Below are 13774 nucleotides of genomic sequence, written 5' to 3' on the forward strand. Positions count from 1 at the left end.
GAATGAGTCGCATTCACAATGAGAATGAGAATGAGTCACATTCACAATGAGAATTATTCACATTCACAATGAGAATTATTCACATTCACAATGAGAATGAGAATGAGTCGCATTCACAATGAGAATGAGAATGAGTCGCATTCACAATGAGAATGAGAATGAGTCGCATTCACAATGATAATGAGAATGAGTCGCATTCACAATGAGAATGAGTCACATTCACAATGAGAATTATTCACATTCACAATGAGAATGAGAATGAGTCACATTCACAATGAGAATTGGGCATTTTTTTCATGTCTCAGAAATTCTACAGATTAGCCTCTTTATTTTGCTTCTCGATAGAAGAACTTTAGGGACAGGTTAGGAGGTTCAGGCCAGAGGACCAAACTCAATCGGTTGCGATCATCAGTTCCCTTTACATGAAATAGCCTAGGCCTACAGAAATCAAGTGGCAAGACTAAAGCATAAAAAAGTTATACAAAAATAGTAATATTAGGGTAGGAATATGTGGAAACTATGGTGTATGGAATTTAATGTAGCCTAAGCCTTTTTTTGTAATCCATAAATGTCCTCCAGCAAAACATACAATACAGAGATGAATAAGTAACGACTAGCATCCGCTTATCTGGGCCCTTAGCCTAACATATCAGCCATAAGGACCTTTTATTTCATTCTGGATATCATGTTGGATGTATTTTGCATTGCCATGATTGTAGGTCATTCAGAGTAGCCAACATCTGTTTTTCATAGAATTCTTTTACACAGGATGCCTATTCAGTCACCAGGCAGGCCGTTTGGGAAATATTTTCCGTGCACCACTTTTCCATGCACCACGACTACACCACTGATGTCTATGTATTTCTGCTAGAAAATGTTAGCCCAGTCACTTTTACTCAGGCCCAGCCACACAGCAATTTCTGCCTACGCCTCTGGACTCAAAGGCCATTGCTGTCTTACCGTCTTCTGGCTGACCAGTCAGGGGGATGTCTAGGGACCGGCAGAATAATATAGTAGACACAAACACCTACACACATGCTTGTACCCACGCACCCATTGCGCACACACACACACACACCTATGGGTTCAGATGTGATAGACGTAAACAGACTCACCTGTACGCTTGCTAGTGTGGTGTATTGGTAGGCTTTGATAACCAGGTAGTTAGCCTCGATGTCTATTAGTCCCAGAATCATGTACTTCCACCATCGCCTCTTCAGTATTGCCAGCAGATTCTCCTCACCTGTGAAGAGAGTAAGAGAGACATGTTATAACAACGTCTGTTCCCACAGGGAATATAACTGTAAGCTCATGAGATATTGTGGGTGGATATACACTATATAATCCAAAAGTATGTGGACACCCCTTCAAATGAGTGGATTTGGCTATTTCAGGCACACCCGTTGCTGACAGGTGTATAAAATCGAGCACACAGCCATGCAATCTCCATAGACAAACATTGGCAGTAGAATGGCTTTACTGAAAAGCTCATTGACTCTCAACGTAGCACCGTCATAGGATGACTCCTTTCCAACAAGTTAGTTCGTCAAATTTCTGCCCAGCAAGAGGGCCCCGATCAATTGTAAGTGCTATTATTGTAAAGTGGACATTTCTAAGAGCAATAAAAATTGTCTGTCCTGATTTGCTAAACACTCACTACCAAGTTCAAAATTGCCTCTGGAAGCAAGTCAGCACAAAAACTGTTCGTCGAGAGCTTCATGAAATGGGTTTCCTTGGCTGAGCAGCCGCACACAAGCCTAAGATCACCATGTGCAATGCCAAGTGTCGGCTGGAGTGGTGATAAGATCGCCACCATTGAACTTTGAAGCAGTGGAAACACGTTCACTGGAGTGATGAATCACGCTTCACCATCTGGCAGTCCGACGAGTCTGAGTTTGGTGACTGCCAAGAGAACGCTACCTCATTGAACTATTGTATATAAGATTTCACTTTCAGCTTCAGTGCATGGCTAACATTTCAAAATTAATTACAAGACAGATACAACAAAGGAAGCAATTAACATGACAAAACAAACAGATAAACGAAAACCACCCTTGAGAGAAGTCAGCCTCTTCCCAAGGATCGTGGGAGGAAAAAAAACCCTCCCCTGCAATCTCAATAGAACAATGCGGTTAACTAGTTATTTGTTTTCAGTTATTATAGCTAGCACTGTGTGCAGTAATCTCTTAGCACAACAAGCCCAACATGAGAGCATTCTAAAATGTCTGCTTTTTTTAATGATCATAATTGGCAAAAGAAAGCTCTCTGGGATCAGAGTGTGGGTAGAGTGAGAGAAAAAGAGAGTCAGGCCAGAGAGGAGGAATAATTGGAGACAACAAAGAAGCGAGTTCAGACCTTCAGCACAACACTATTTACAGAGGAGCAGGTAGGAGGCATCCAAAAGCTAATTATTCATTCATGCTCGAAAACATCAAACAGTTCATTGGGGTTATTACTACGGTAGCTACAGTATAGTCTTGTACACTGATACCGTTAGAGCACTGATAAATGTGCTGGAACTTTATGCGAAATCTAAGCTAATACTGTGCTTGAATAATTATATAAACTTGTAACAGATGCACTGAATTTAATTGTCAAATTACTATGCATTTGCACATATTGACAATCTTTCTAAGCACACAGAGATATGCCACCAGTTGTACAGATTCCTGGAGTTAAACATTTGTAGGGAAAAGGTTCAAAATGGCTTCCTTTCCTTGACTGGCAGGATTGCAGAGTGCAGTGCTGTGATGGGGAGCTGTTTCCTTTCCCAGACTCTGAATGGTTCTGTGCTCTACTATAGGCCATTACAATCACCGGGTAACGGTCACACAGCACAAAAAACAGCCAGCCTGCCACTGTTCACGGAGAAATGTTGTTTCCTAAAAGTACAGGTGTATTTACCTAGTTTTATGTCCATAGCTTAGCGTTCAGCTTCAAGAGCAGGTTATCTGTTAGGTTAAACAGGGATGTCACTGTGTTCTTTCTCTATACATACGTCTAAGGACCAGGGAAGTCACCAGGATCTGGCTTTCGGGGGTTTAGTCCTACATGATTTTGGGTCATTCCCAAATCTTTTGTCCAGCTGCGATGGTGTAAAAAGTGGTTTGAGATAAAACTCCCAAAGTCATCCAACCGTTATAAATCAGGGGTGCAGTGCCACCTCCAAGCTCCGCCACTTCCAGAATGGTGCCATGTCTTAGAAGATCACATTATGATTCATTAGTATTCTACATAACAAACCAAATATAATAGCATAGATAATGTTAGGCTACTGTCATACCAAAAACACCACATCATTTCTGATGAAAATGTAGGATGATAGTGCTGAATTTTTTTTTCTTTCTCATGTGGACAGACCTCAACAGCAGGTGCCATTGGCTAAAATATGCTTTGATTGAAACAAATTCCAGGTGGCTGTGTTTAACTCCATCTGCTCTAAAATGAGATTAAACAACTATTCTACTTAGCCTAAGTCATTTAAGATGATCAAAATGTATATTTCCATGAACCTGAAATTGGGATCAAATGGTTGGCATGCATGTAGCATGAACATTTCACCAGTAAAACGTGAATAATTATCATTCACAATTGACAGTGATGATGGCCTAATTTATCATAAAGGTAGGCCTAATTTATAATAAAGGTAGGCCTAATTTATAATAAAGGTAGGCCTAATTTATAATAAAGGTAGGCCTAATTTATAATAAAGGTAGGCCTAATTTATCATAAGGTAGGCCTAATTTATAATAAAGGTAGGCCTAATTTATCATAAGGTAGGCCTAATTTATAATAAAGGTAGGCCTAATTTATAATAAAGGTAGGCCTAATTTATAATAAAGGTAGGCCTAATTTATAATAAAGGTAGGCCTAATTTATCATAAGGTAGGCCTAATTTATAATAAAGGTAGGCCTAATTTATAATAAAGGTAGGCCTAATTTATCATAAGGTAGGCCTAATTTATAATAAAGGTAGGCCTAATTTATCATAAGGTAGGCCTAATTTATAATAAAGGTAGGCCTAATTTATCATAAGGTAGGCCTAATTTATAATAAAGGTAGGCCTAATTTATAATAAAGGTAGGCCTAATTTATAATAAAGGTAGGCCTAATTTATAATAAGGTAGGCCTAATTTATAATAAAGGTAGGCCTAATTTATCATAAGGTAGGCCTAATTTATAATAAAGGTAGGCCTAATTTATAATAAAGGTAGGCCTAATTTTTATCTAATTTATAATAAAGGTAGGCCTAATTTATAATAAAGGTAGGCCTAATTTATCATAAGGTAGGCCTAATTTATAATAAAGGTAGGCCTAATTTATCATAAGGTAGGCCTAATTTATAATAAAGGTAGGCCTAATTTATAATAAAGGTAGGCCTAATTTATCATAAGGTAGGCCTAATTTATAATAAAGGTAGGCCTCATTTCTAATAAGGTAGGCCTCATTTATAATAAAGGTAGGCCTAATTTATAATAAGGTAGGCCTAATTTATAATAAAGGTAGGCCTAATTTATAACGAGGCTGGTCTCATTTGGTGTTTTAGAATTTTAAACATAGAACATTTTCATTGAGACATTTATGTGTAAGCATAGGCAATCATGCAACTTGGATGATATAGGCCTATTGTATGTAAAGGGTCAAGAAGTATGTGAACCCTTTGGAAATACCTGGATTTCTGCATAAATCGGTCATGACAGTTGATCTGATCTTCATCTGGGAATACATTTTTCCATCGATGATAGCAAGCTGTCCATGCCCCAAGGAAGCAAAGCAGTCCCAAACCATAATGCTCGCTCCACCATACTTTACAGTTGGGATGAGGTTTTGATGATAGTGTGCTGTGCCTTTTTTTCTCCATAGTGTTGTGTGTTCCTTCCAAACTACTCAACTGTAGTTTCATCTGTCCACCAAATATTTTTCCAGTAGTGCTGTGGAACATCCAGCTGCAATGCTTCCTGTGAATACAAACTCAAATTTTGTGAGTGTTTCTTTATAGGGCAAGGCAGCTCTAACCAACATCTCCAATCTCGTCTCATTGTTTGGACTCTAGGTTGGAGAAGTCATTAGACTAGGAGTTCACATACATTTTACAACCTACACTGTGAATGTTTAAATCATGTATTCAATATAGACAATAAAAATATAATCATTTGTGTTATTAGTTTAAGCACACTATGTTTGTCTATTGTTGTGTCTTAGATGAAGATCAGATCAAATCTGATGACCAATTTATGCAGAAATCCAGGTAATTCCAAAAGGTTCAAACACTTTTTCTTGCCACTGTATATTCTGATCTATTGCCTTCAATAGGCTACATGTAGGTACCAACTTTCATTCAGAAATTATGAAGTAATTATATAAAATGTGTGGTCAACTGATAATTCCAGCTCCCTTTTGATTGGGACAGAGTCATTGCTGCTTTGACAAAAGCATTGGAACCTCTCTTGATAAATCAATGTCAGATCTTTCTTTTCACTGAATCTCCGTTTGAATATTAGGTTACAATTATGCTGGGAAATGTTAGCTAAGTTGAGGTGAGTGCTCATGATCATTAGTCTAGCAATTGAAAGCAATGCACATCTTCTCTACACACACATTTGGCCTCTAGCCTACCTGATGAGCTTCCCTGGTGTTTTCATGAACCTAATGCATTTCAGTCACTTAGCTTACTGATGCGAATACACATTTTTTTCACTTTTTCCATAGGCTATTCAAGTCATTTGACATATTCTCTTATTGGTTAAAAAGGTCATAAGGCCTACATCGTTTCAACAACAATATAGCTGAAACCACTAGCCTATTGGCTTCATTCATTTATTGAATTTATTATCTTGTAATTGTAGGCTAGGCTACTTGCTGATAGATTATTTCAAATGTTATTTTAACATTATACCCTCTCTGTGTGTTAGTTCAGCCTGGGCGTGACATTATACCCTCTCTGTGTGTTAGTTCAGCCTGGGCATGACATTATACCCTCTCTGTGTGTTAGTTCAGCCTGGGCATGACATTATACCCTCTCTGTGTGTTAGTTCAGCCTGGGCATGACATTATACCCTCTCTGTGTGTTAGTTCAGCTTGGGCGTGACATTATACCCTCTCTGTGTGTTAGTTCAGCCTGGGCATGACATTATACCCTCTCTGTGTGTTAGTTCAGCTTGGGCGTGACATTATACCCTCTCTGTGTGTTAGTTCAGCTTGGGCATGACATTATACCCTCTCTGTGTGTTAGTTCAGCCTGGGCATGACATTATACCCTCTCTGTGTGTTAGTTCAGCCTGGGCATGACATTATACCCTCTCTGTGTGTTAGTTCAGCCTGGGCGTGACATTATACCCTCTCTGTGTGTTAGTTCAGCCTGGGTGTGTGTGTGTATCACCACTAGGCCATATATTAATCTTAGAGGTGTGGGGGTACAGCGGGCGGGGTGTCATAATCAGATTATGTCAGGACCCGGTTACGAACCCGGGTCTCCGGAGTGAGAAACAGTCACTTAACCAACTGAGCCACGAATAGTCGGCAGAACCCAGAAGATGAGGCAGACACAGCAGTACTTGAGACGGTGTATTTAATGAAGTAAAAAATGAAGTTCTTCAGGAAAACATGTAACTCCACAACCTCAAAAGGAATCCTACAAGAACAAAGGTAATCCTCCAAGACAAAAAAGGTAAATCCACAAGGTGGAAGCACAAAAAGCCTCAAAAGATACTCAAAAAACAAACAAACAAGAACAAAAAAAACAGAATTCCACAAGAGAGTCCACTGGGATCAACAAGAATTCTCAGAGAATTAGGGCTGGGTGCTAACATACAAACACAGAGCAAAGAACAGAGGAAAACAAAGGGTTTAAATACAATCAGGGGAAACGAGGCACAGGTGCAAATAATAATGGGGATCAAGGGAAAACAAAAAGGTCAAAAGGCACAATGGGGGCATCTAGTGACCAAAAACCGGAACAACCCTGGCCAAATCCTGACAGATTATTTATTATCTTGGCCGACACGTCTGTTTGACTTTCACGGGATTGTCTCACATACTGAGTGACTGTGTGTTGCAACTGAGGTAGTTCAGGTGAAATGGGAATCCTCAAGGGCACTGTGCGTGTGTCCCAGCCTTCTTCCTCCAAACATCACATCAGACACAATGCAAACAGAAGGCCAGGTGATTGGAAGCCAATGATCTGTGTGACTTTGATGGGCTCTCTCCCTCCTATGGCTCTGTGCGTAAGCAATGAGAGTTTATTTGCACACCTCGGGCAAAGAGCAGCGCCTTCATTAAGTGGGACTTCCAGTGTTTGAAATGACAGCATGGGCGGCCCAATCTCTCCTCCGTTTTGAGACACTAATCACACTAACACTAAGCAGAAAGACACCTCTCTAATCTTGGATGATGTTGAAGTGTGAGTTTGCAAGGCGAGATTTGTTCGTTTTCTTCAACACTTGAGCTAGTACTAGAAGTTCCTTCTATTCTAAGTACCCTTGGCAGATGCAGGGGGGAGGGGCTTGAATGAAACATTAACATCCAATGGTCTCGTTATTCCTCATCCAATTATAGGACTGGCAGTACTTTAAGTGGTAGAGTAAGTTAAATGCAGAGCACTGCAGGATCTATTCCTATAGTAGCATTATTCATTGTTTTTACATGGCCAATCAGTGTGTGCGTACCCAGAGAAGCTCCAGGGGACCTGAGCTAGCTAGCTTTATTTGCACTCCGTCACTACCCAGACAGGCTAATGTTCTCTTATTCTGGCCTTGTTAAAAGCTGCTGACTGCTACATATCCTGCCTCATATACTCATCTCCTCTGCATCTCTAATCAGGTCTGGAGATGTTTTCTGATTTCCCCGGATACATTTAAATTGCTTTTCGGTGTCTGAAATGGGGAAAGGGGGATACCTAGTCAGTTGTACAACTGAATGCATTCAACTCAAATGTGTCTTCTGCATTTAACCCAACTCCTCTAAATCAGAGAGGTGTGGAGGTTAACTGCCTTGCTCAGGGGCAGGATGACATATTTTTACCTTGTCAGGATTTGATCTAGCAAACTTTCAGTTAATGGCTCAACGCTCCTACCCGCCAGGCTACCTGCCATCCCTTTTAGGCTACCTGCCACCCCTAATCAATACCACTCGATCCAGACTTAATGGAATCATTGATTTCATTGATGTAGGGCTTTCTTCATTGGCCTAAATCTAAATCAAGACGCCTATTTTCGTTACAGCCTCATAGCTCTCAAAACTCTCTCAATATAGCCACGTGTGTGGTTAGATAGGCGAGAGTAGGCTAGTTGCTCTCTGCCTCCCCTACTTCCTCCCTCAAGCCTAGTACAGACATACCTTATTACATTATTGATTATGTGCCTATTGGGACAGAAGCACAATCCAATGCATGTACATCAGCGGTAAGAATTCTGTTGTGACCATAGTTGTAGCTCAGTGAGTCTCCTCTGCTGTCAATAGGCTGGGAGGAGCAGAGCCTCCATCCCTTCTAAAACACAATAAAAGAGCTCTCAGAGGCAATCACTAACTGGGAGGACAAAGGTATTGACCTGACCAAGTACCTGCAGGCTCCTGAAGGAAAATACCACAGGAGATATTGAAGAGTACTGACTCGAGACAACTTCACCAAAACACACACACGGACACAGTACCAGTCAAACGTTGGCACACACCTACTCATTCAAGGGTTTTTCTTTATTTTTTCTTATTTTCTACATTGTAGAATAATAGTGAAGACATAAAAACTATGAAATAACACATATGGAATCATGTAGTAACCAAAAAAAAGTGTTAAACAAATCTAAATATATTTTAGATTCTTCAAAGTAGCCACCCTTTTATTTATTTTGTAATTTTTACCTTTATTTTACTAGGCAAGTCAGTTAAGAACAAATTCTTATTTTCAATGACAGCCTAGGAACAGTGGGTTAACTGCCTGTTCAGGGGCAGAACGACAGATTTGTACCTTGTCAGCTCGGGGATTCGAACTTGCAACCTTTCGGTTACTAGTCCAACGCTCTAACCACTAGGCTACCCTGCCTTGATGACAGCTTTGCACACTCTTGGCATTCTCTGAACCAGCTTCATGAGATAGTTACCTGGAAAGCATTTTTAATTAACAGGTGTGCATTGTTAAAAGTTCCTTTTGTGGTATTTCTTTCCTTCTTAATGCGTAGGGGTGGTATACAGAAGATAGCCCTATTTGGTAAACTACCAAGTCTATATTCTGGCAAAGAACAGCTCAAATAAGTAAATGGAAACGGCAGTCCATCATTACTTTAAGACATGAAGGTCAGTCAACACGGAAAATATCAATCATTTTGAAATCTTCAACCACAGTCACAAAAACCATCAAGCGCTATGATCAAAATGGCTCTCATGAGGACTGCCACAGGAATGGAAGACCCAGAGACACCTCTGCTGCAGAGGATAAGTTCATTAGTGTTACCAGCCTCAGAAATTGGAGTCCAAATAAATGCTTCACAGAGTTCAAGTAACAGACACATCTCAACATGAACTGTTCAGATGAGACTGTGTGAATCAGGCCTTCATGGACAAATTGCTGCAAAGAAACCACTACTAAAAAGAACACCAAGAAGAAGTGACTTGATTGGGCCAAGAGATACGAGCAATGGACAATAGACCAGTGGAAATTTGTCCTGTGGTCTGGAGTCCAAATGGGAGATTCTTGGTTTCAGCCGCTTTGTTTTTGTGAGATGCGTTGTGGGTGAATGGATGATCTCCGCATGTGTAGTTCCCACAGTAAAGCAAGGAGGAGGTGGTGTTATGGTGTGGGGGTGCTTTGCTGGAGACACTGTGATTTATTTAGAATTCAAGGCACACTTAACCAGCATGGCTAGCACTACATTCTGCAGAGATATGCCATCCCATCTGGTTTGGGCTTAGAAGGACTATCATTTGTTTTTCAACAGGACAATGACCCAACACACCTCCAGGCTGTGTGAGAGCTATTTTACCAAGAAGGAGAGTAATGGAATGCTACATCAGATGACCTGGTGTTCACAATCCCCAATCTCAACCAAATTGAGATAGTTTGGGATGAGTCTGACCACAGATTGAAGGAAAAGCAGCCAACAAGTGCTCAGCATATGTGGGAACTCCTTCAAGACTGTTGGAAAAGCATTCCAGGTGAAGCTTGTTGAGAAAATGCTGAGAGTTTGCAAAGCTGCCATCAAGGCAAAGGGTGGCTACTTTGAAGAATCTCAAATATAAAAATATTTAGATTTGTTGAACACTTTTTTGGTTACTACATGATTCCATATGTGTTATGTCATAGTTTTGATGTCTTCACTATTATTATACAAAGTAGAAAATAGTAAAAATTAAGAAAAACCCTTGAACGGAGTAGGTGTTCTGAAACTTTTGACCGGTAGTGTATATATACAGTGCCTTCTGAAAGTATTCAGACCCCTTGACTTTTTCCTCATGTGGTTACTTTACAGCCTTATTCTAAAATGGATTAAATAAAAAAACAAATCCTCAGAAATCTACACACAATAGCCCATAATTACAAAGAGAAAACTGTTTGAAATTTTTGCAGATTTTTGTAAAAAAATAAAACAGAAGAACTTATTTACATAAGTATTCAGACCCTTTGATATGAGACTCTAAATTGAGCTCAGTTGTATCCTGTTTCCATTGATTATCCTTGAGATGTTTCTACAACTTGATTGGAGTCCACCTGTGGTAAATTCAATTGATTCTACATGATTTGGAAAGGCACATACATGTCTATTTAAGGTCCCACAGTTGACAGGGCATGTCAGAGCAAAAACCAAGCCATGAGGTCGAAAGAATAGTCCGTAGAGCTCCGGGACAGGATTGTGTCGAGGCACAGATCTGGGGAAGCGTACCAAAATATTTCTGCAGCATTGAATGTCCTCAAGAACACAGTGACTTCCATCATTCTTAAATGGGAGAAGTTTGGAAGCACCAAGACTCTTCCTCGAGCTGGCCACCCGGCCAAACTGAGCAATCGGGGGAGAAGGGCCTTGGTCAGGCAGGTGACCAAGAACCTGATGATCACTCTGACAGAGCTCGAGAGTTCCTCTGTGGAGATGGGAGAACCTTCCAGAAGGACAACAATCTGACACTCATCAGTAAAAGACACATGACAGCCCGTTTGGAGTTTGCCAAAAGGCACTTAAAGACTCTCAGACCATGAGAAACAAGATTCCCTGGTCTTCCCCATCCAACCTGACAGAGCTTGAGAGGAGCTGCAGAGAAGAATGGGAGAAACTCCCCAATTACAGGTGTGCCAAGCGTGTAGCATCATACCCAAGAAGACTTGAGGATGTAATAGCTGCCAAAGGTTATTCAACAAAGTACTGAGTAAAGGGTCTGAATACTTTTATAAATGTGATATTTAATAGATTTTTTGTAAATTAGCAACATTTCTAAAATCCTGTTTTTGCTTTGTCATTATCGTGTGCAGATAGTTTTTTCCCCTCATCAATTTTAGAATAAGACTGTAACGTAACAAAATGTGCGAATACAACTAAAAGCACTATTGTACAATGCCTGATAAAGTGACTGACAAAAACCAAAGTCAGAGTCGACAGTCAAGGACATTCGGGGGAGATAAGGAGATGTTGATGAAGGCTATTTGTCCAATTGATTGCTTGAATATTCCATAGAGAAATAAAGTTAAAACCTTGATGAAAAGAAGAGGTAGGCTGTGGGTATTGCCACATTGTAATAGAAGGGAATTAAGTCATTGCAGGTGTATTGCATCATTCAGCCTGCAAAGTCAGTTTTTTTCCCTTCTAACACTTTATTACGGTACACACAGAGTGAATAATGCTGTGTTAAGGCTATTTCTGAAGAGAGCTAACATCTGTACCGTAGCAGCCATGTCATTAAAGTCCCTCTATGTCTGTGAAAATGTGGCAACTGAATAGCTGTTAGAGAATAGCCTACCCCACAGATAACACGTACCATCAACTGGTCGGTCACCATACAGTATGCAGTATATTAGTGAATCCATTACGACCTTGACATTTAATCTCTGTCTGTGTTTCTATAGAAGAGACCATTAGTGGAGGCTTTCCCAGCTTTTTAGCCTTCATGGTAAATACATCTATTTCAATTAAAAATATATGAATTGAATTTCACTTAGAGGTGATTAATTAGGTAAAGGTTCACATGAATTTAAAAAATGAATACAAAGAAAATGTATATTCTTGGTTTCCATCATGAATATATCTGTGAACTATTAACAGAGAAGAGGATGATGCTTATGGTTCCCTGACTGCTTATTTTCTGGGCACAAGTTCAACCAGTTCAGCACAGATGGACGAGACTGGGCAAACACAAATAGAAATAATGTTTCTGCACATTTCTCCCCACACCCCAACCCAGTCCTCAGGTTCTCCGCTCTGCAACGGTTTTGAGAGTTTCAGTGATTCTAACCATTATGGCTGTTCAGTCATTTCTTTTGGACAGGCTCCACCTGGCAAAGCCTGTCCCGCTCTCTCTGCTCTGACAGATTGGTACAGACGAATGCTGGCAGCCATTCCCATTAATCTGTGAATCCTGAAAAACAATGGCTTAACCTGCTGGGCCATATGCTTGGGAGACATTATTGTGTTAGAGAAGAGAGAGAGAGAGAGCCTTCCAGGCATGTTGGTCCCCATGGTGGCAGATGGGAGATTCTGACACAAGGTGGCATTTGCTGTGTTGGGTCTCTGTGTAAACATAGGAGAAATTGGCGTGCTTAGCTCAAATGTTTGTAGTGACAAATGGTCTTCGGGTGCCAGGTTCAAAAAGCATATACTTGAAGAAAGGAAAAAACTCACCCAATGAAATATTATTTAAGTTAAGGTATTTTTTTTGCCTCAGAGGTCAAAAACAGACAATAGGCATTCACCCATATTTATAGATAATATCACATTGCAGTACTGCATCTTTCTTTCTTCACAATGATTCTTTACATACAATATTTACAGACATTTTCTACTATTTTCCACAAGAGCTTCAAAATAAAAATGACAATAAACAAAGAAATAGGCACCTTGTTGCTCACAGGAAGCACCTTAACAGAAGTTCTTCATTCAGGACTCTAGGGCTCTCGGTAAGACATGGATTTACAATCTCCCTCTGTAACAGCAATTTATCACCTACTATCGAACATGCTGACCACACCGCTCGCGTCCTGTGCATTGCAAAATACATTTACACGTAGCCAAATACATTTAAACCCAGTCTCTGCCTTAGGTCAGTTAGAATCACCACTTTATTTTAAGAATGTGAAATGTCAGAATAATCGTTGAGAGAATGATTTATTTCAGCATGTATTTCTTTCATCACATTCTCAGTGGCTCAGAAGTTTACATACACTCAATTAGTATTTGGTAGCATTGCCTTTAAATTGTTTAACTTGGGTCAAATGTTTTGGGTACCCTTCCACAAGCTTCCCACAAGTTGGGTGAATTGGGTGAATTTTGGCCCATTCCTCCTGACAGAAATGGTGTAACTGAGTCAGGTTTTCTATAGGATTGAGGTCAGGGCTTTGTGATGGCCACTCCAATACCTTGACTTTGTTGTCCTTAAGCCATTATGCCACAACTGTGGAAGTATGCTTGGGGTCATTGTCCATTTGGAAGACCCATTTGCGACAAGCTTTAACTTCCTGACTGATGTCTTGAGATGTTGCTTCAATACATCCACATGATAATTCCTACCTCATGATACAATCTATTTTGTGAAGTCCACCAGTCCCTCCTGCAGCAAAGCACCCCCACAACATGATGCTGCC

General features: G+C 40.2%; 1 protein-coding gene across 1 annotated transcript in view; it reads right to left on the minus strand.

Annotated features, from left to right (window-relative positions):
* The window catches only part of LOC123990734 (solute carrier family 35 member F1-like), a 151248-nt gene that overhangs the window by 57153 nt on the left and 80321 nt on the right, over window positions 1-13774 (minus strand). Inside the window, exon 4 of the mRNA XM_046291553.1 lies at window positions 1116-1243. Within this exon, the coding sequence (XP_046147509.1) occupies window positions 1116-1243 (128 nt within the window). The remainder of the gene's footprint in view (window positions 1-1115; window positions 1244-13774) is intronic.

Source organism: Oncorhynchus gorbuscha, linkage group LG12 (assembly GCF_021184085.1).
Source record: "Oncorhynchus gorbuscha isolate QuinsamMale2020 ecotype Even-year linkage group LG12, OgorEven_v1.0, whole genome shotgun sequence".
In the NCBI taxonomy this organism is placed as follows: Eukaryota; Metazoa; Chordata; class Actinopteri; order Salmoniformes; family Salmonidae; genus Oncorhynchus; species Oncorhynchus gorbuscha.